The sequence below is a fragment of the Gallus gallus genome, chromosome 22, assembly GCF_016699485.2.
Source record: "Gallus gallus isolate bGalGal1 chromosome 22, bGalGal1.mat.broiler.GRCg7b, whole genome shotgun sequence".
NCBI classification, from domain to species: domain Eukaryota; kingdom Metazoa; phylum Chordata; class Aves; order Galliformes; family Phasianidae; genus Gallus; species Gallus gallus.
This window is the reverse complement of record NC_052553.1, coordinates 2,857,390-2,880,213: the sequence shown is the minus strand read 5'-3', so window position 1 is coordinate 2,880,213 and position 22,824 is coordinate 2,857,390. Positions and strand designations below refer to the sequence as shown.

At 41.2% G+C, this 22,824-nt stretch overlaps 2 protein-coding genes across 6 annotated transcripts in view; one reads left to right on the top strand and one right to left on the bottom strand.

Moving 5' to 3' along the window:
• Positions 1-454: 454 nt before the first annotated feature.
• On the bottom strand, positions 455-11,611 carry AP3M2 (adaptor related protein complex 3 mu 2 subunit). Of its 4 annotated transcripts, XM_040651550.2 has the most exons (9): positions 11,343-11,611; positions 10,486-10,642; positions 7,076-7,247; positions 6,619-6,756; positions 5,994-6,079; positions 4,978-5,111; positions 3,904-4,111; positions 2,565-2,709; positions 455-2,132 (listed from the first exon to the last, which is right to left on the bottom strand). In XM_040651550.2, the coding sequence occupies exons 1-9, from the start codon at positions 11,492-11,494 to the stop codon at positions 2,032-2,034; spliced, it is 1,293 nt and encodes a 430-aa protein (XP_040507484.1). In that variant the 5' UTR covers positions 11,495-11,611; the 3' UTR covers positions 455-2,031. The 4 variants fall into 4 exon arrangements, with proteins under 4 accessions (XP_040507484.1, XP_046759383.1, XP_424403.2 ...); XM_046903427.1 differs by lacking the exons at positions 10,486-10,642; positions 11,343-11,611 and adding an exon at positions 11,222-11,336; XM_424403.8 differs by lacking the exons at positions 10,486-10,642; positions 11,343-11,611 and adding an exon at positions 8,798-9,181.
• A 53-nt stretch (positions 11,612-11,664) lies between these two features.
• KAT6A (lysine acetyltransferase 6A) overlaps positions 11,665-22,824 on the top strand; it is a 29,548-nt gene continuing 18,388 nt past the window's right edge. Inside the window, exons 1-4 of one of the 2 annotated variants that reach the window (XM_040651548.2) lie at positions 11,665-11,761; positions 13,465-13,514; positions 13,625-14,392; positions 17,260-17,344. In XM_040651548.2, the coding sequence (XP_040507482.1) occupies positions 14,259-14,392; positions 17,260-17,344 (219 nt within the window). In that variant the 5' untranslated portion in view covers positions 11,665-11,761; positions 13,465-13,514; positions 13,625-14,258. The remainder of the gene's footprint in view (positions 11,762-13,464; positions 13,515-13,624; positions 14,393-17,259; positions 17,345-22,824) is intronic. The other variant, XM_424402.8, reaches the window with a different exon arrangement.

Genomic DNA, 22,824 nt, shown 5'->3' with positions numbered 1-22,824 from the left:
TTGCTGTTGCTTTTCCTCCTTACAGGAGCCAAACGTACAATTAAATATATAATAGCTAAAAATCGTAACACAGCCTTACCTGCCACAGAATCAACACTCACTTTTTGACTGCTGAATGTCCATGCATTACCATCAGTTACAAAAGAAAAAGTCTAACTGTAGCCTCTTCAAGTGCTTGCTAGACATACATCTATCTAAAAGCAAAAATCATACCATACAAAGGCTGTATTTATGCTTTACCAGAAAACAGGATGAGTTTAACAATGACATAACAAAACAGAATCTTGATAATTAACACTAAGCAAACATTACTTGCACCACAATTGCCATGCAATGCAATGCTAAGTTGTGTCTATATAATTCCTAACATTTAAGCTTCTTTAAGAAGATGCTTTCTAAAACTTTAATTGCATATCTTGTAAAGCCCACACAAACCACTCTGAAATGACACGGGTGACAAGTAAAAATTAATTTTATTTATGCTTTTGTTGAAGTTTGTTTGCAATAAACATGCTCCCACTATGAGGTCACCTGCTGTGGCATTCATCAGTTGCACTTGAAAAATGCAATTCCAAAAGCAAAATGCCACTCATCCATTGCTAGTTTCCATCATAGGAAAAACAGAGTGCACATTATTCTTCATTCAGGGTCATGCTGTTCTGTTCACAAGCATGGACTACACATGCTGGATCGGACAGCCACCTGATAAATGCTGTAATCACACGTACAGCAGTTTATGAACCAGTTCTGCTACCAAGAAATTAACACATCGGCATCTAGTGGCCAAAGAGTACACTACAAACAATACAAAACTGCATATGCCTCTCATTTCGTATTTAAGCTTTACAGAGAGATGCAGCACAGACTGGGATGGGCATATGTAGCAACAACTCTTGCAGAAGAGATAGTCTTAGTGAGAAATCAGGCTTGAATCCATCAATTATCACAGCAGCTGAGACAGGAACTGGAATGAAGTACAGTCTGGAACATTACAATGGTACCAGGACATAATTATTTGAGATAATGACACTAGTGAGCAGGAAAACAGCAGTATCACCTTCACTTGTAATAGGCAGGCAGAAAGAAAAATAGATTCCAACAAGCTACAGGATAGCGACCATCTTCACTTCGCTGAAGTTTCAGTTTAAAAGGGCTTCCATCAGAGTGCTATATCTGCAGACAAATTCTTCTCCTGCCTCTGCCCCGACTACCCAAAGAAACTAGGAAAAACATTACCTCTAAATACTGAGGACATAAGAAGAGCAACGGAACTACATTCAAATATCAGTGCCCATTAGTTACAAGATAAGCACGACAGTCAGCTCTTCACAGGATTCCATATTAAGATCTGGATGAGTTTCAAGCCTATCCCAAAATCTTTAAGATACTTAATGACCAAGACAGATTATGAAATATTAAGGAAAAGAGTTCAATTTTTCCACTTCCTCCCTCTGCGGTACCTCCCCCAAACTCAGGCTTCTTAAAATCCCATCCTGGTTGAGACAATCTACCTCTCCACTTCTTTCAGCCCCTTCAAAGCACAATGGCCAGCCAATCTCACTGCTGCGAAAAGCTAAACTGCTCCAACCTAACATCCAGTGATGGAGAAGGGCTGATGCCAGACCATCACTCTGCAGCTGAACTCTGTGGAAAGTGAATTTCACGTCATCTACAAAGGGATAAAAAACAGCCAAAATGTAGGGAACAGGAGCTGGAAAAACAATCCCTAGAATTTCCTTTAAGACAGAATAATGAAGGTGATACAAACTTAGATATCTGACTTGCTAGTCCCAAGGGACCTGAAGACCTCTCCCATCTGCCAGAGCTGCAAATACTTCAGGGTCAGCTAAGGATGAGATAGTTTCAGGTCAACCCTATTTTTCCCTCCTCCCCAGCACTAAGCACTGGCTATCCTGCTCATGCTACCAAAGGAAAGGGAGCAACCCTAAATAGACAGACCAGGGAGAAGCTGTATCCAACAGCTAGAAACGGGAGAAACAAGAAAGTGTTTTTCCTCATTGTCATGATCCTCTAGGTTCGGACTTGGAACTTGCCAGCTTTAGTCATGTATTTTATTCCCTTGAAGGGCTTGTACTTCTCCCCATACATGTCCAAGCGATTCACTTTCAGTCCTAAAAACAAATAAAGACAGAATAAGACTGACTGTTGCCACAAATACAGCAGACGGACCTTCAGGATAAAGGAAAAGAAGACCACACTAGAAAGGAAGACAGCATAGGGAAAGTTTTTGTAAGCAGAGAATAAATAAAAAGGAATAAATTAAAAAAAATGGAGCACATAGAAAGCCTGACAATTATTGTCAGAATCATTCTTACAACCATACTCTGAAATTATGTATGGGGTCATAAGAAACGCAAGAGGATGTAGATAGGCAGTTTCACAGAACAACAGAGAAAAATCCAAAAAATCCATTTAGCTGTTGCTTAAGCATACAATTCTTTGTCAGAATGTATTTCAGAAGGCCTGCAGAGCTACATTAGCTGTGCAGAGCGAGCACTGGCAGAGCAGAAAACATTCAGCTTCTTTATCTAACAGTCACTTACCGGATATAGCCAGCTGCTGAATTTTAAACTGCAGGTTAATAGTGGGGTTTTCATCTGGTTTCGATGTCCCAGCTTGCAGATTCATGCTACCCTTCAGGCTTGGCAGCTTCTGGGGGTTTATCTTCCCCACATCCCACGTGAGCAACTTCAAGTAACAGCAAATATAGCAGTTAAGCAGAAATACCACTATTTAAGCAGTAACACCCTCTGAAGAAGAACTCTGTTGTGATAACAACTTTTACTGTTTCTCTATGAGAAAAAGTTCTTTCTCTCAGCGTAATGTTGTAATGTGACGGAAAGTATAGCAATAATAGCGAGATGGCAAAGTCCTAGGCAGCAGCAAATGAGGACAAGCCCAAATGCAGCAGCTGTGGATGCAGAAACAAAGGAAGAAAATTTGCTTACCTTTGGAAGGCCTCAGGCAGGCTGGGATTTCCAGCAAGATCCCCTTACCTTCACTGCCAGCCCTTAAATAAGGGCTGGAAGCAGTGGATTCTGGCTCCAGCCCTTCCAGTCACTCAGGTGCACTGCATGCAGCGGGGCTTCCCTGTATTGGTCCTGCCTACCCATCAGGTGCTCCATCACTGCTTCAAGCTGTGACAGCATTTCTGCTACACTCAGTATTTTTTCATACTGGATACGCATTCTTCGATCAAGTCTGGGGTTCTCCACTTTACATACAGCAAAGACTTAGGGAGAACAAAGACAGCTGCTCCTTATCTTTCCAGTGATGTTTCTCAAAAGCATATCATGAATAGTATTTCCACTATTTGTGCCATGAGTTCTTCCTACACTTCCTATGGGTAACAGTGACATAAATAATGCAGTATCACCTCCCTTCCATGTGGCTGAAGCAGTGTTGCCTGATGCTCTACTACGGATAAACCTTACAGAAAGGAAAGAAAAAAAAGAACCCTGGTATATGTGTTGGGGGGAAAAATCAAAACACACTAACCAACACAAATCCTCAGTGCTCACAAAGGATTAAATGTTGGCAGGCAGTATGAAGCATGATAATCAGATAAGCAGAAATGTGTAAACCAGTCACTAGATTCATGCCTCATTGTACAACACCGATCCTTGACTTCCTGCACACACCAAGAAACCAGAACTACAATCCATTCTGGCACTCAGCTATCTGCCTAACTAAACTACCGGTGACTTAAGACAACTTCCTGTGTGCAACTGTTCAAGAAACAGGAGTATATTAAGTTCACATCCCAACAAAAGATACTGCCTTCATGGCATCAACATTCAAAGAAATGTTCTCTTAAGCATGAGCAGTTCAACTTCATTTGCTGAAAGGACAAAATTTTTAAAAAAATCTAATTTCTCTCACCTTTGTAACTGGATCAAAGATGTGTGTACCCTGAGAGGGCGTGAGGCTCATATTCAAGACACCTTTTGGCATCTGGCTAGTAACCATCACTCCCTCTACAGTCTTCCCCATAGTCTGCTTTGGTCCCACCGTGATTTCAAAGCGTCCCAGTGAGCTGCTATCACGGAAATTGATGTTGTGTTTCACGTATACAGGAATTGCCACAAGACTAGAATAAAGAGAAGAACAGAGTCCTTGTTTACTTTTCACCTTCATTTTTGGTTTTCTCTGTTCCCAGTAAAAAAATACAAGGACTGCAGGAAATGTCATCTTCTTAAAGCAGAAGGACATCCTATTCTTTTTAATCCAAGAGCAAATTCAGAGTGCTGTCCTGAAACCTTAATTACTTTCTCTTTTTAAAACCAAGCTTTCTGTATCTTAGTTTTCTACTTCCTTCAAGACAGGTAAGGACATCCAATGTAATGGAAGAAATGAGCAGTAAACAGCAGAATATTTTCTTTACATGTCATAATCAAGCTAGTAAGCAGTCCCAGACAGTGCAGCAGCACTTGAACTGCCTGTTTTCAAATTGTTTTTTCCCCTGCTCCTTTTCACTGACTTAAGTCTGATAAGGTTTAACAAAATGCTTTAGCATCTGTAACCTCAACTATTGTCAGACTGCTTCCAGAATTCCTAGTTCTATTAAGAAATACATCAGAAAAAAAAAAAAAGGAAAAAAACACCAGGATTATCAGACTATTTTGTTTTATCTTAAAGTTTTTTTATAAATACAGGTAATTATCAGCCTGTTTACTCAATACTGCCTAATTCACTCCCACTCTAGTTTGTTCACCTGCTACCAGCTTTTGAAAAAATGCAGACTGACTAGAAATGAAAGACAAAAATCACTGCTCCAAACAGTAAGACATCACATTTTAAAAAAGCACAAGTTACCACGCACTCCTACTTCACCTGGCACAACAGGCCACCTAATCTTTAAAAGCAAATTTACTTTTATTGTTCCCCCAGCCCTTCCTTCTTTCTAGTCAGGAAGATTCAAATTCCATAATTCACAGCGCTAAATTCAACACTTACTTCTGAGCACTGACATGGTAAGACAGCAAGCGAAAATTTCCATCAGGTGGAATGAAAGAGAGTATCCTCTCTGACTCCCAGCGCTTAAAACGCACACATGGATGAAAACTGACATCATCCAATAACCGAGGGTTCTGAAATAAAAGAAAGGCTAATGAAGGCAGTACTACCTAAAGTAACTGCTTGAATTCTTCTTTGCAGCATTCTGTCTGTGAAGGCCTACCATTTGACACTGTCCCCATTTGAACATATCTACACTGAGGCATGTTAAGCTGTCTGATGCTGTTACACATCTGTGCATAGTGGTACTCAATATTCTTAGTCCTATTTAGACTGTATATCAGGGGAAATCCCTTTACTGTGAGGGTGGTCAAACACTGGAACTGGCTTCTTAGAAAGGCTGCTGATGCCCTGTGCCTGCCACCATCCAAGATGCACTTGGATAACACCCTCAGGAACATGCTTTTTTCCCTTGAGCAGGAATGATAACAGTACTTGAAAAGGCTCTTGGGGACCATAGTTCTTCTTCTCTTATCTTCCAGACAGGTACCTGAAACTAAAGCATTTGCTCTTTAACTCCCAGTACACTGCATGATGTTGTGATGTGGAATACTGATAACCAAAAATCATAAAACCATGACACTTAGCCATAAAGCGGTTGGGCTAAACTAAACTATTCTATTCTATCTTCGCAAATTCAGTCACGTCAAATAATTACATTGATGCACATTCATAAAAAGATAGCTCGTTAGGATATTTGTCTAAACACCGAATCTCAGAAACTTAGCCAGAGAACACATGAGTAGTAGTTTTAATAAAGAACCTGAAAATAAAACCTTAAGGCTCAAAGTTGTTGAAGTTCATTGTGAGTTTCCATTGTCAATTCTTTCTCCTCTTATTTGGTATACATAGGTTCTGACCTACTGGAAACCATCACTGTAAACCAGAGATCCTAGTGGCATGGCTGAGAAACACTTTTCAAAATATTTAAGTAGAGATATATCCTTGAGCTTTACCATAAAGGAAAGGGTAAGATCTGGCATCCCAGTCAGCTTGACACAAGCATCAATTACTCCTTGGATTTCAGCAGTAATTGTAGAACCTACAACAATAAAAGTAACCACAGGAGGTTATATGAACCTTATCAAAAGTCATCACAACATGAAAAATTTATCAATGAGGAAGAAGGGAATTTAATATCTTTATGAAGCGTCATCACTCATTACAGTACCTGTTCAACATATGTTTCACTTCCAAACACTTCTAGAGAAGATGTATACAAACAAGAAACACTGACATCTATAATGCCCATCCCAATGGGCAATAGCAGTAGCTCCCAATTCTGGTAAGACTAAGATAGATTAAAAGTAAGGAGACAGTCCTGTACAGAATTTTTTGTCACCTTCTATTTTCCCTGTACAGAATTGTTTATAAGACCTCATGAACAGTCAGAGGAGAAGAACAAGTGAAAATTTTGATACTTCTCTAAAATCTTTGACTGAATGACACCTACACTTTGGCAACACTTCAAAGTAAGAAAAGGAATAAAACTTCCCACACTTACATGAAGTAACACCTCTTTGGAAAACAAAAACTATTCGAACAAGTTACCCTGGTCTTAGCAAAAAGCCACTTCCATACCTGATTTGTCGATTATTGCATCTATCTCCTCAATCACATCAAAATATGCCTCATTGTTCGTGTATTTCACACCAGTACGTCTCCAAGGCACCACTGATAGCTGCCCAGTAGGAAGCTGGTCACCCACATTAGTGCTTCCTGGAAGAAGAATAGTAATCACATCAACCACAGAAGATAGTCAGTGTTCCAGAACAAGTTCCTGACCTCACCTAACTAGACTGCAACTAATTTCCAAGAAACCTCTGTCTCTTTGTGGGAGAGCAATTATTCATTGTTTGTATTCTACACTTAGCATCTCCACATCCACAAGCAATAACATAAGACTCTCAAAATACATCTGTGCTGTAGTTTAGAAGGGTATGGAACAACATATTTTCTTCACCAATGTCCAGATTGACTTATGTAGGAATACTGCCACATAGTTAGACCAGTTTATCTACTTTCTGTTTCCTTGTACCTGTGATGGTGTTGACTACCGTTCGCAGGATAGTTGGAGGCTTTATCAGTTCTTTGAGAATATTAGATTCTGTTGCCAATGGAAAGCCATTGTCTAGCATCTCTTCCAGCACCTCATAAACCACCACAACATTGTCCTTGATCATCACCTCCGAACAGACACCAAAGTAATCCTGTACAAAAGAAATATTTACTTAATGTCTAGAGGAGAATATTAGTGACCATTCCGTTCATTTTCTACCATAAATAAATAAATCAAGTTTCTCCTTGCAACATGTGAAACAGCACTGGCACTCCACATATTAACAGAAGCACGTCATGCTGAACACTCCAACAAGCAAGCACAACTTTAAGCATACCTCCACCTTTCCCCCAGAAGCTGGCAAATCACTGCACTGTTGTATGTACCTATTTCTTTTCTATATAACATAATTCACTCTAATAGCCAAGAGGGTTTTCAATTGGCATTTGAAAGCAGCTCTAATGCAACTGGATAAGTAGCAATATTAACTAAAAATAAACAATTTCCTGAAGTATGATTTGGCTTGAACATGAAACAAAACAGACTTCCATATCAATAAAAGTAACTCGGATTTTGACTGTAATTTTACCCAGTTACTTCAATACTGACGGCCTTCAAAAATACATAAATAAAAAAACACCTACAGAATGATGGCTGGGAATCTACCTGTGACAACATTATTTGGAGATTCCAATTAAATTGCTTTTCCACTCAAGCCATACCTAGCCAAATAGCTCAGCACAACATGAGAATCAGCCTCAGGCAACCTAAAGATAATAAGTCACACCAAAAGAAAGTCAAATCCACACACACACACACACACACAAAACAAAATAAAAAACAACCAAACAAGCTGCTTGGATTCAAACCCTGGGGATAAACAAAGAGTCAATCACACTCTGAACCTGATGAAACATAATCCTGAGCCTACTGTCACATTCTGACTAGCATTTGGAAGAAAAGTTCACGTGATACTCATCTGACCAAGTACTAACATTTCCTGTATTTCGGCAGGATGCTGATCACAAGACAACTCAAACCCAGACTACACAATCATGTTGCTGGCAGGCAGTGGAGAGATACGTTCTGCACTCTACATCCATCATCTGACTCACAGTCATGTCAGCAGAGAGGAAATGCAGTTGCTCTGAGGCAACTCCTATAACTCACTTATTTAGGTAGCACAGTACACCTCCAAGAAACATCCCTAGCTGTAAACACGCAGGTAGGCTGTCAGACTGAGGTACACAGATTGCAGAAATTCTCTTGAGAATTTCTGAGACTTGAGACCAACTCTGGTTGGGTCTCACAAGTGCAGCTCCTAGAAGATACAAGATTGCAAAACAGAAATACAGTTCTTGATCGCTGAAAGGGCCTTTCTGTAAGAAAACATTTATCTTGAATCCATTGTCAACCTGAGAAGTTAATTCCTAGCTACTGCAAGCACTCAGCACACGCTAAATCCTCACTAGTGCAGGATGAGAGTTAAGAGAGAGGAAAAAGAAAACTAACTGTTGCTAACTTGGAAGACTCCCTTTTTTCTCCTCCTTATCACTGTTCTCCTTTGCAACACTGTGGTGATGTCAGGCTCCTCCTTTCCTAACCTCCCCTGCACCCGCCAACACCAACGCGCCCTTCAGCCAATGCAGCATGATCTGCGCCACACTGGCTCTGCGCTGAGCCCGGCCACGTGAGCCACACCTGGAAGGTGTCGACGACACGGTGCAGAAACTCAATGACGAAGAGAGGTGGCACCTCCGTCTGGATAACAGCCACAAAGAAGATCTTGTGGCGGTACACGCTGAGGAGGTAGTGATGCGGCGTGGAGATGACCGGCGGCACATTCTCCGCCTCTGAGGCCCTCTCCTGCGCCTCGAAGAAGTAGTCACAGACAGAGCGGCTGACGACACTCTTCCAGTGCTTCTCTAGGAAGATATCCCCCGAGGCGTTAATCAGGAACAGGCTGTGGATCATGACTGCGGCAGACGGGGCAACAGCAGCGCCGTCGCACGGCAGGACAGCACCCCTCGGGACGGGCTTTCGCAGCGAGCGCTCTGACGGGCAGACCCGCGCCCAGCCGAGCCCGATACGCCGAGCAGAGGCGCGCGGGTGATGACGCACTGACCGGCACGGCACGCCGCGCTTCGATTGGGGGAGCGCCCCGCCGCGGCGCAGAGCACGCTCCGCCAGCAGGGGGCGCGCCGCCGCCTCTGCGCGGTTGTGATCAACTGCTCCGGGGAGGGAAAGCGTCAACACGGGAACGGAAAAGCAGCCTCTTTTTATAGCACGAAAAGAGCTGCGGGAGCGTACAGCTCTTACTGCGTGGGGAAGAAGGAGGCGGCCTACTGGTCTGGACTGCTGCAAAAGCACCGGCGGGCTCGGATCTGAGTCTGCCACCACCTGTTCTTCATGGGGCCCTTTAAAGCTTCTGTTAGATCTTGTTGTAACTGCTCGTTGTAACTATTTTCCCCCACATTCCCTATTCTGTTGTAACTATTTCTCCCCAACTTGGGCAGCGGTCAGGCTGTTCATGCTGGCATCACATTTTATTAATCCAGCATGCAAAAGGTTAATTTTTTCCACAAAAGCAGAAAGGAAATCTGACCTACTTACCACCATTAACACTTAAGATTTGTTTTCAAGTGAGTTTTTAAACAGCAAGATTTTTTCTTAATGTCTAACTCAAAATACTGCAATGAATTACATATTTGAGAGCAACAAAGAGGTATACGTCATTTAATTACAGTGTTCTGTTCTAAATTTAAGCAATTATGTACGGTTTTAACATCACTGCTAAGAGGCTCTTGCTGTATTATCAGGAGTCATATAGGCATCATAGATAGAAAGCAGCAGCACACAGTTAAGCTGAAGAACAACAGAAAGCCTTCATGCAGTTGCCAGGTTCTCTGAGAAACTCAAACCTTTCTGATTTTAACCTAGAAATTAAAGTCTATAGTCAAGAGATACTTCTTATCAATATGAGTATTCATTTCTTGTCTCATAAAACACCAATCCATTTTCCCTGTATCATACATATATTGTTTAAAAACCTCAATCTCTGGTTGCTTTTGCTTCTCAGCAAAATTGTTAATATTTCAATCAGTTCACATTGCTATTTATTTATTTTTCTTACAGCAATTTTGGTTTCTTTAGTCACCAAGAACATTAAAGCCAGTGCAAAAGGCACCACAGCATAATAAATTCTTCCTGCACAACTGAGATGAAGGTTGCTGAGGGAAGAAGGGGAATATATTTCTACTCACAATCTTATAGGCTTATGAAAAACTAATCATGAGAGACAGCTTGTCAAAATCACTGCCCTTAGAGGAGCTGCTGTGTACCTGGGCTGCTAATCTGAAATTTAAACTTCTCTAAGAATTTTCCCATACCTCACTGGCACCTGTAGAGGGGAATTTAAAGTTGCACCACTGCTTGCTGCTGCATGAACGTGGCCTATCTGCTTCCAAACTGCTAGCGGAAGGATCATGTTTTGTTCTGAAAGTCAGTAAGTGCTTTTCTCCACAATGGCTCAGAAGTTTACATAAACTGGAATGTAAAGGAGAACATGGCAGAAAATTCATCAAGAACTGAATTCCATGATGCTGGTTAATTTCCTGACAGCCTGAAAACAACTCAGCTAAGAGCACTTGAACCCTCAGGGGCAAAGATCAATGCTAAAAAAAAAAAAAAAAAAGCTGTTGCCAAACCGTGCGCTATCTTCATAAAACAATCCCTTCCTTCCACGGTTTGCCAAATAGAAGAATTCTGATGACTTAACTGTTAGCCTGTGCCATGAAAATAAAACACAGTAGAAGAAAGCAAGCTAGTTTTTATTTCTAAATTACTGACCAACAACAAATAATGTTGAAAGGTTGCCAGAAACAACTTCCTGCAAGTTTGGAAACAGAATGGACTCCAGAGACCAACAGGCACCTGTCTGAAACACAGCTGGCTTCCACTGTTCCGTCAGTACTGAATCCTTTCTGTGATGTGCAAGTAAGTTTTGCTACACTTCCATTATTCTCTGGAAATTACACTTGTATTTCACTCAGAACATTTTCTTTTGTACTGAAAAACCTCACACCAGAAGATATATCGAAGATGTCAGAAAGTTACTGAAACTACCTGACCAAGACGCCCAGTCTCCAAACGAGGGGCAGGCACGGTGTGCACTCTTGGAGCTGAAGATAACGTTATTGCAAAATACATCACTTAATTCAGCCTACGAGGCAGATATTCGTCCTACCTTAGGGGTTGTAACCACCTTTTCACAGCACGATGGTCCGCCCGTGCCCTTCCCGCACAACTCCGGGCGGGCGGGTGCCCCACCGCGCTGACAGCCCCCCGGCTGTGGGGCGCGGAGCTCTCCCGCCCAAGCGCCGCTTCCAAGCAGCCCATCCCGCGCCGTCCGCTCGGCGCTCCAGGCCGCTCTCGAAGACCGCCCCACCTCCCGGCTCCTGGACCGCGCAGCCCCTCCAGGCCGCGGCCAACGCTCCTGCCCGCCGCGCTGTTCCCGAGCGGCGCCCCCGCCCGCCGCGGGCTGTTCCGCTGCTACGCCCCCTCCCCCCGTCGCAGAGCTCCGGACCCAAGATGGCCGCCGTGTCAGTTTCGGGCTTCGCCGCCGTTCGGCCTTTGCTTCTTGGTTCCCGTCTCTCGCAGTCTTCGGTGAGTAGCGCTAGCGGGATCGCCCCGTCTCTGTCGCCCGGTGCTGGGTAGCATGGGGACGGGCGGCCGGCAGGCCCCGCGGCCCAAGGAAGGGGAAGGCCCGCTGGGCTCGCGGCCTGTTCCGGCCCCGCCGCCGCTCTGCGCCAGGCCCGGACCCTGCCGCTCGCCGCCCTGGGGCCTGCCGGGCGCTCACCTCGGGCGGGCGCGGATGAGGCGAGCGTGCGGGCTGCGTGCTCGCGGTCGGGCTGCGCTCCAGCTCCGGCGCGAAGGGGCGCGAAGGAGCGCGAATGAGGCGCGCGCGGGCCCGGCCGGAGTGGTGCAGGCGCTGGGTGCGCTGCCCGGCCGCGGGGGGTGGGGAGCTGCGCGGCGCCTGGCTGGTTCGGGCGCTGCGGCCCGGGCACGCGTCTCCCGATTCCCCGGTGCGACTCTCTTGGCTGAGGCGGGGCGCCGTGTGTGGGGCCCGTCCGGGAGAGGGATGGGCTTGAGCCGTAGCAGGTGCAAGGCCGTGCTCCGCGCACTGAGCGAACAGCGTCGGGACAGTCCTGGCATCGCCCCGGTCTGACCGGGCGGTTATGTAACGGCCCGGGCCCGGAGCTGTACCTTTTCGTGGTGGCTGGGCGAAAAAAAAAGAAAACTCCAGGCACGGAGCTTAGTGCTTTTGCACTGAGCAGTAGTTTTGAGTCCTTCTCGTACTGGCTGCCTGGAGCTGAGGAGTTTGATGTCTGCACGTAAATATGTTCAGTGCATCGATAACTTCTTGAATACTTGCTAGAAACCGAAATGGAAGAGAATGGTGTTGGCTGGCTTATGAATGAAACCTACCTTGCAGAAAAATGTTATCCCTTTTAATAAATAGATAATGAATTCTTCAGGGTTTGTGTACTTTTACACACATACTGTTACCACACTAAGGAAAAGTCTTTGGCGAAGAGAACTAAAGACTGTGAAGTAGAACCTCCTGCCCTTACATCTGCATCTTTAATTAACAGTGACATAAGCATTCCTTTTTCATTTGTATATGATCGCTTGTTACTTTGTCCTCAAGCGTGCTTCCTCTGTGGAGGATTATACTGTTGTAGTTTTTTCTATGGTCTGTAGAAGTGGAATATTTAATTACAATCTCAAGCTGTGTTTCTTCACTTTTTTTCCTGATGGTACAACTGTCTTAGCTTTTCTTAGCAGGAGGGAGTCAGGTCTATGATTTATACTCCTGGAAGAGTTCTGAGAGTTCCTCGCTGTTTACTCAAGACTCTTGATTATTCCTACTGTTTTCTATTCAAATTTCAGGCAGTGTTTTCTGCGTGCAGAAATGAAGAGAGCTGCTGGTTTGGGTTGTTATTGTTTGGTTGTGTGGGGTTTTTGTTTGTTTGTTTGTAGATCCTTGACATATGTATATTTTTAATGTTAGTGTAGGTTGTGCTCAGCACTGATAGAAAAGCTGGTGTAGAATTTATGCTAACTTTATAGATCAAAACAACAAGAGCACACTTTTTCTTTATTTTTTTTCCATCCTCAAGTTTGTATAGAATTAATTTTTGCAATATTAAAACATCGTTTTTTAGCAGTGAAGGTAGAACCTTAATTGTTACTTCTATGTAACAATTGTAGTAACAGATTAAAACTTTGTTCTGTGTGTGCAATGAATTAATGTTGGCTGTTATTGTTTTTTAATTGTTAATTGTAAATATCTCTTTCTCTTCCAGGTGTAATGTTACAGTTCTTCTAATTGTGAGTGTGCAAACCAGAAGCTGAGGTGAGATGCATTGAAATTTTATATCTTTTTGGAAAAACTTTGTGAAGCTGTTACTGGATTTATTGGAAGGAATTAGGAGATTTCTAATTGTTTTGCTTTCTTCTCCCCAGTGTGACGACACTAAATGTTTGCAAAAGAAGTAATTCAGAACAGAAAACGTGTATGCTATGGTTAGCTGTTTCCCATCATCCGAGAATCTGTTTTCTCATTGTGTGAAACTTGTTCAGCATCAGGATAAAGGATAACGACTCTATGGATATACAGAAGTCTTCACCATGGTAAAACTCGCCAACCCCCTGTATACGGAGTGGATTTTGGAGGCAATCAAAAAGGTAAAGAAGCAAAAACAGCGTCCTTCAGAAGAGAGGATATGCAATGCAGTGTCTTCATCACATGGCTTGGATCGCAAAACTGTTCTGGAACAGTTAGAGTTGAGCGTTAAAGATGGAACTATTTTAAAAGTCTCCAACAAGGGTCTCAACTCCTATAAGGATCCCGATAATCCTGGGAGAATAGCACTTCCAAAGCCTCGGAACCATGGAAAGTTGGATGGTAAACCAAATGTGGACTGGAATAAACTTATCAAACGGGCAATTGAGGGCTTAGGTGAGTCTAGTGGCTCATCCTTGAAGAACATCGAGCGTTTTCTCAAAGGTCAGAAGGATGTGTCTGCATTATTTGGAGGTAGTGCTGCCTCCATTTTTCACCAGCAACTACGATTAGCTGTCAAACGTGCAGTTGGCCATGGCAGGCTCCTTAAAGACGGACCTCTGTACCAACTCAACACTAAAGCAACCACTAATGCTGATGGGAAGGAGAGTTTTGAGTCTCTTTCCTGTCTGCCTCCAGTGTGTCTCCTTCCCCATGAAAAGGATAAGGTAAGACCCAATTTACGTAGGCATTTTTGTGTAATTGGTGAAACGTGTCATTACACAGTCACAGTTTGAGGTCGATTTGTTTAACTTCTATCTGGTAAGATACAAATGGCAAATGTACTTTAAGGATCCTCTGTTAGAATTTCTGAGCATGACCAGAGAAACTTGAATAGATGATAAGTTGTACATTGGACCTGGAAACTGCAAATGAAGTACTGTGGGGAAATTACCTCTTATGTGCTCAGTTCCGCTGTATAGAAACATGACAGCTTTACCACATGGTTACAATGGCAAAACATAGGCAAGTGAGCCTCCTCACTTTAAGTTGCCTTAAGATAGGATACATTTATAAAGTGAACTTGAGATTATCTTATTTTTGTGTTTTAATTTGACTGCCACTTCAAAAGTTTATCTGAATACAGATAACGCTGCGAAGTACTCATGAGCCGTTGGTGCCAAATATTGTCATAGAGACTTTAAGCATTCACAGCGAAGAATTCACTTTCTGTCCTCATGCAGCTTTGTTGTTCGATATGAAGAGAGGGTACATAGGTTATAGCAGTTGAAAGGAGGAGTGAAATCAGAGGATGTGGAGAGCAAAGGAAGTGCTGTAATGAGCAATCATGAGCTCCTACTCTTTTGTGTGCCTCCTATCCTTCCTTGAATGTAGCTCGTTATATAAACCAAAGCACTTTTCTGTTGTTGTCTCCTATTTTCACATTTCCTTTTTTCCCTTTCTTCCATCCTTCTGTGTGCCTCAGGTCTTTGACTCCTCTCCAACCTCAAGATTGAGTTGTTGGATTGAAACTGATACCCAGTCAGTATCTTTCCTATCATTTTTACGCTGCTGTGGAAGCAGAGTAAGACTGAAGTCTGTTTATTCAACATCCATTTGCCACTAATCGTATCTATGTATTACTAGTCTCCAGGAGTTCTACAACTTGAAAATTATTTTTTCTATCCATAATATATATTTTTGGGTGGATTTTTTTTTTTTGTTGACCTCTTCAGTGATGAGGTTTTTGAGTATTCTGCTCACAGTTTTCCTAATCAGTTTCACTCTGCAGGGAGAGGGCATGTTTATCATCTCTTAGGATTTGAAGATTTAAAACTACTGTAGGAATCTTCTTCCTAAGAAATCTGCACAGCTGCTGTAATACCAGTAAAGACTCTCTGAAATTTTAATTGCGGGAGTTCTGTTGTGGACGAAGTACTTGATAGAGCTGTGTTGTAGGCTGGTGGAATGTAATAATATGCTGAAAATTCCAGTAGCTTTTTCAAGTTCTCCATCTAGATATGTTTCCTATGTACTTCTCCAACTCTATCTGTAATGAAATCAGTAAAGAAAACTGATTATAAACAAGCATGGTACATGTGGGAGCTGGACTGAGAGTGAGATATACTAGCTATGCACATTACTGTTAGCTATGTGTGTTTCACAGCCTAATCAGTCATCTGTCAAGACCCACGACCTGTTTGATATTCTTTCAGATTAAGTGTTCCCTGTTTTTGTCATAGAACAGTGTAGATCAGATTGGTCATTGATAGTATGGGCTACCATAAATTCTGAATTTTTTTGAGGTTTGTTTGTGTTTAGGCTGTAATATATTCTATTTATTTCTTCTCTACCTGCTCAAGTCTGAGGAGCTTGAACACAACATGGATGGCTATTAGGTTTAGAAGGTCTTACTGTAGGCTTTTAAACCTTAGCTATAGTAGAAATATTGCAGGGGGTTTCTTTACTGAATTCTGACTTATTTTTTGATCTTTTATATTAGGATTCCACATTTCTACTCTTCTTGTACTATCTCCATGCTGTGTAACTCATGCTGAATTTCATACTAGTTTCTTGAGTAATTTTGAAGATATTATATGAAAACATCTACGTAAATTCTGTCAGCATTAACTGGCATGTCAGTGGAAGCCAAAAGATCATTCCTGTTCTACAGGATTTTTAACATGTTTTTTTTTTCTTTATGCAAATGTTGTGATAATCTTCCTCCCTTCTACTGTCTTACTGCATCTCAACCAGTGAGGTGTGTGCAAATGCATGCCGAGGTGTAGTAGTTTTCTTGCTGGGTACTTGAGGGTGGTGAGGTTATTTTGTTTTCCTCAAGGGAATTATTCAGCACAGCTTTTTCAGAAATACCGCTGCCATGTTTCTTTAGTTCAGTTCTTGACATGGTTTTGGCAATAAGATGAACAAACCCTTGGTCTCCCAGAACTGATAAATCCTAACAACATTTTTCATATTCACTCTTATCTTCTTTTACCCTTTTACTGTTTGGTCATGAACATCCTCTTGAGAACTCTTTATGTATTCGTGTCCCAACTTATGATTCTTAAGAGTGTAATAGTTCTTTGTTTCGTTTAGAAATACTTTTTCTGCTCAGCTGCAAGTGCTTACCTGTCTGTGTTTGATGACAGCATCACTTTGTTTAGATGCCTACAAGTGAATATTCAGTTATGTATATTTGCCTGTGTGAAAGTTGACACTTAAACTTTTCAAATAAAATTAATATAAAATGGTACCATAGAAGTTTGTTTCGTAAATATTATTTACTTTTTTTCCACTGTCTCTCTTCCTCTGCTTAAGTAAATACCACATCACAGTATTCAGGGCAAAAATTACTAGCAAGTTATCATGGTTCATCAGGTAGCAGTGATGTGCTGCTGGCAGTAAAGTTTTGATATCTCTAGCCTGAAGACACAGCTTGGATGAAAACAAGCAAATAGAACAAAGCCTGCTGATGGGTAGCGTTCAGTGCAGAAACTGGCATATCTGTTAGTGACAGTGGCTGATTAATAATAATTGAGTTTGAGTGAACTTCACTTTAAGGAAGTAACATTTTTTTTCTTTTGGTTTCCAGTACTCTAGCAGGTAGAATGGGAATTGCACTTCATTGTATCGTAGTATTTCTTCTGACTATAACTGAGTTTGGCATTGATTGTGTGGTAAGTAACAGACTGGTAAGATCCACAGTGCCTACCCCCATAAAGGAAAGAAAGAAGACAGGAGAGGGAATGACAAATCATTGCAATGCAAAGATAGAAAGAGAATACTGTTGAGTTGCTGCTGCTTGCCTAAGTATCAGGCAAACACCACATCTTCAGAATATCTGTATGTGAGGAAGTGTAGATGGCAGGCCTCTCATATTGGGTTAGCCAAAGAGATGATAAGCATGGAGCAAAGAATGTTCTACACTGAGTTGATTATCCGTCAGTGGCTTTTCTTCCCACATCTGTAGGGAGCGAACAATACAAGCTAGATTCTAAATAACGCAATCCTACTGTTAGAGTGCAGTTTCCAGTTGCACTGTGAAACAGCCTTTTATGTCATTTAAAACTGGATAGGGATGTAGTAGATGTAAATACCTAAATATTGTCTTGCAGTATAGTCAAGAGTGGGAAAAAAAAATTCAGAAAGTGTTTCCTGGAAAAACAAAAAAGTGAGGAGTATGCCTCTGGCTGAAAGAGAAGAAATACTTAGAGTGGATTTCTTGTGCTGGTATTTCATATGTTCTCACGGCATGTCTGTTTCTCAGTTGCGTGTTGCTATCCATACCTGTCAGTATAGATAAGGGTTATTATAAATACAGCATCCTGTAGGCTTTCCCTATAGCAAATAGTAGATCTAAATCCCTTTATTGCATCGTAGTGTTTACCTAGTGAGGCCAAACTTCTTGTATCTTTTCAAAAGGTTTGTATACTTAAAGGGCATCATAGTTGTTTTGGAGGAATTAAGCATGCAATTGTTGCATTTACACTGTGTCTGTTTTAAATAAATACCTGTTAATTCCGTATCTTAAAGCAAAGAGCTGTCCTAGTACTGATAAGGAAGTTATTTTTGTATTTGTCTGTTCTGGGTGGAGTACAAAAAGGATCTGCAACTGGAACATTGTAATTATGTTTTGAGAGCTCACCCTTGCTCTCCACAGGTGCTCTTCAAGCTTTGGTTACCAGCTGGAGGAGGATTAGGATTTCTCTCTCTTCCAGCTGGCTCCTTGGAAGAGAGGTTGTAGTTCTGTCTAAATAATTGTGGTTGATAACAGATGGTCTCCATCTGTACTCTGTAACTCTGGAAACACAAGTGCTAAAAAAATTACCTTGAAATTGATTTGCTTGATTAGTGAACAGGTGAAGTAGCTCATAATAATAGAGCAAATGTAAGCGTGTCAGAAATGTTACTGTCATAAACATCTATAAGTGGATGCTCTGAAATAATGCCTTTACGATGAAATGATGCGTGTTGATACCAAGAGGTGATCTGGCAGAATTTGCAGAATTGGTAACTTAAGCAAAGGCTTGTGACTATGGGAAGACATTAGATGTTGTGATGGAGTTATGTCAGTGGGGTACTAGTGAGGAGAAAGTATTTGTAATGGCATGTGCTGACACACCTTCAGAAGACGGTTAATACAGAGTATCTGTCTAAAAAGGATGAGATTGGACCACTGTGTTGGCTGAATCTCTGTTGATAGTTCCTTTTGTCCTGGTGGTTATTAACAGATATGGAAAGATGCGTCTCTGAAGTTTGGCTATTAAAGGAATCTTATTTTCTGCAGAGTCATGAAGCATGGACAGACAGGGTGGATGGATGACTGGAGAACATTGCTAAATAAATGACAGCTTGACTCCAGAGTTAGCTGCATTATGTAACAAGGGAGGAAACAACAGGGAGAAAGAAAATAATCTGCTGTCATTCTGCCCTTTCCCTAGTTTCCCAGCAATTTTATCTCATGTCAAAGTGATGGTAGAATAAAACAGTTTTAAGCTGTCTGTTCTTCTGTTTAAATATGCTTCCCTAAGCAAGACTCAGCTAAGTGAGTTAGAGACAGAATGTCTCCACAAGCAAACATACGTGTGTGTTGTTTTAATAGACACACAAAAGGCTATTACAGTTTAGATGTGTTTTCTTCAGCACAAAGATTACTTTAATATTATTTCCCAAACTATGTTGGTTTGTTTTTTTTCACTATGTACAATAACAACAAAGCACTGTCTGTAAAAGAACTCTGGTAATCTGAAACCCAGTCCAAAGCAGCACCATACCAGTTACTGGGAAGAAAATTTATGCCAACCAAAACCAGGCCAGAGACTAACAAAAACGCATGACCTAGCATGAATTCTAAGAAGCCATCTGTCAGCACTCCTAGATAGTAACTTCTAGCTAGGATTCTAATATACTGTAGTGGCAGTGGTTCTGTAAGTACTGATTATGGTAGATTCTCTCGCTGGAGAACTGACAGGCTAACGTTCAGGATGTCTTGAACAGCAAAGCAAAAAAAAAAAAAAAAAAAAAAAAATTGGGAGTGAGGAGTGTGTGTGTGTTTCTTTTACCCTAGCTTTGACTTTACACCTAAGTGATGCCAACAACAGAGACAGCTACAAGCTGATGTGTGATGATGGAGCAAACACAGTCCTAGTATGTAGTGAGTCTCTGATGGTACTAAAATGTTTGCAGAAGGTTGTGTGTTCAGGTTATTGACAATTACCACTAACAGCATGGGATGCAGAATTTGCTACAAAGGCATATCTGTCAGTGTTGAGTAGCTTTCTAACTCAGTTTTCCTGAATTATGAAGACGAGCAGATGGATTGGCCAAAACTGATTTTTTTTGTTTGTTTGTTTCATCTCCCCCTTAGGTACTTTTTTGAAGTCTCCTAAAGGGAGAGGATATGGTTTGTGTAGAGCATGTTTGGTTTGTAGACATCCTTTGTATAGTAACAACATGTGCTTAGAGGCTGGCAGCCTGTAAGACACTGTCAGTCTCATTTATTCTGGCTTCCTCCCTCACTGAGTCTGGTGACATCATGCAGATGGATGCTCTTGTGAGAAAAACAGCAGAAGGAGTTGAAAGTCTGCCAAAAATTTGCTGTATGAAACTGAGCTGGCTGCTTCCAGTCTTATTTTCATTCTTACTGTGTGCTTGCATTTTTCATTTGCCAGGATGTTCTTTGCTGAACAAACAGAGCAGCAGTGAGGTCTCTTCCATCTTTAGCATAATGCCCTTCACTGAAAAGCTTTAGAGGAGTAGGAGTCTTACATCTATTCAACATCATTTCAATTTAATTAATTATTCTAAAACATTTTAAGTTCTAATAGTACCTAATTCCCCCCAGACTTGAACTATTTGCTCTGTAAGTCTTGTTAAATGTGTGTTTGCAGTTTGTCTTAGGTGGTAAACGCAGGAAAACATCAAAATTGTGAAGGTTGGCTTTGGAAGAATGAGATCAAAGACTAGACAGTGATTATGTGTGGGTATGCAGATTTGAAGGACTGTGGGAATGGGGTGTACGAAGGTACCAGCTAGAAGAGATGAAAAAGATTAACTTAGACTGTTGTCCTTACAGATGTCCTATAGAATTCTCTTTGACTGAATAAATTATTCTCAAACTTCCTGCTGAGGATACGTGAAATATTTTGCTTCTTTCCTGAAAAACTGTGTGAATATTGCAGCTTTGCTAGAAGGTTGCTTTCACAAACTATTAATGTAGCCACTTTTAAATGAGGTCAGCTGTGTTTGGGGAATTTTTTATTATTATTATTATTATTTTTTTTTTTGTGAAATACTGTGTTCTTTATCCTCTTCCAGTCTGCAGAAAACTGCTTATATTCAAAGGGAAAAAATCAACTTGTGAAACAGCTAATGAAATTCACCCCAAAGTTTTGCCAGTCAGTAAATTATAGAAAAATAAGATATGGGGAAAACCATAACAGGTAGGATTATTCATGTCTCTGTAATTTTTTTTTTTTTTTTTTTGTAAGGAATATGCAGCTATTAAGGTCATGTAGGCGTTTCCTGACAACCTCGCTCAAATAGCTGGAAAGCATGTGTAGTCATTTGAAAACATCTTCTAAACTGAAATAATTCAGATGTGAACTGGTAGTACAGCAAATCCTTCATAGCTTGTATGCAAGTCTGCAAAGCTTAGTAGGGCTGTTTTTTTAATCCAGGAGCAAGGTATTTCATATTACAACTAGTGAAAGTGTTCTAGCGGTCTCCTTGATGCAGTGTTGAATGGCAATTCAGAGGTATCACGAAGGTTTGGCTACTTGATCATTTGAATGAACTTTATTTGCAAATAATCTTTTCCTACAAATTAGGTTTTCTTCTGGCTATTGTTAGACTTTGTTCTAGCTATATGAAGTTTGTATAGGTGGTGTTAGATGGAAACTTGCACAGTGTGAATAGAAGTAAAATTAGGCACTGATTAATGATATTAGGTGATTTGCAAATATAAATAAAGTGCAACCAAGACACTTCTGTGTTAAAAGATGATGAAGGACTCCTAAACAGGTGGTTTTGGCCAACGTTACTGGGATAGCTATGGCTGGAGAATCCTTTTGTGACTTTCTGTGGAAGTGAAGATGCTATCGTTTCCTCACCCACTTGAAGACTGTGTGCTTAGCATAACTATCTACAGTTGTTTGGTTTTCACTTTCTCAGAAGGATCAGAAACCGTAATCTCTCTACTAACTAAGCCTATGAATGTGTTTCAGATTGAAAGAGTTTGTCAGGTGATTTCATAATAATATACGTGTAAACATCTTCTGTGATTTACCAAGGGCTAGGATAAATACTTGTATTCAGGATGTGGGGTGTTAGGCTTTCATTCCCAAGTAGTCATTCCTTGCTGTGTGGCGTAGATCTGACAGTGAGTTTATTCTGATTGCTTCCACCTAGTGGCTGTTTTAAGGTGCACACCTCAGACTGTAAGAATGCTGGATCTGTACACCAGTATAGGGATACAGCTTGAAACTTCTCATTTCTATGTTAATGGGAAGCAATATAGAACAAGCTGATTTCTGCAGGAAACCATTCTGGATGTAGCTTTTGCTATAATCTGTAACATGATATGGCTGTACAGTTTATATGCCTGGAAACATGCCGTAATTAACTTTTTTTTTTTCCATGTTTCCATTGTTTTAAATGTGATTCTAACAAATGTTTTTATTTTGTATGCTCACACAAGTCAAAATTCAACTTGTATCTTTGCTCTTAAAACTGTAACTCACAGACTTTTCTTGGAAAATACAGAATTGAGTTAGAAAGATGTTCCTAATCCAGCACTTAATGTTACTGGAGGTAAGGTATACTTTCCCTCTCATTAGTTGGTCAAGTATCTTTAAACCAATCCATTTACTGTGCTCATTACTTCTTTGAGGAAGCTGTTACAGAATGCCAGTCCTATGGCATAAAAACTTTACAAATTAAAAGTATTGCTGACTAGTTAATATCGAGCTATGATTTTGCAAGTGTTGTTCCTTATCTTAAATATCTTTTTCTCTTAGGGAATGTTTAAATGACCTGAACTTTTCCAGAGAGGACAGACCTTTTCGTGTGCTGCTTCTGAGTGCTAAATAGGACACTTGCATAATTTCTTGCGCAAGAATTTCCTTTTATTTTCACTTTTCATACACATGTTAATGGT

What these genes read in the sequence shown, in the direction of transcription:
- AP3M2 (XM_040651550.2), bottom strand. Translation starts at nt 11,494, where the DNA reads ATGGGCTGCTTGGAAGCGGCGCTTGGGCGGGAGAGCTCCGCGCCCCAC. An exon ending in GGTAGTCAACACCATCACAG is followed by an intron (nt 6,757 to 7,075) that starts GTACAAGGAAAC and finishes TTCTTCTTCCAG; the next exon opens with GAAGCACTAATGTGGGTGAC. An exon ending in ATCTTACCCTTTCCTTTATG is followed by an intron (nt 5,112 to 5,993) that starts GTAAAGCTCAAG and finishes CTTTTATTTCAG; the next exon opens with AACCCTCGGTTATTGGATGA.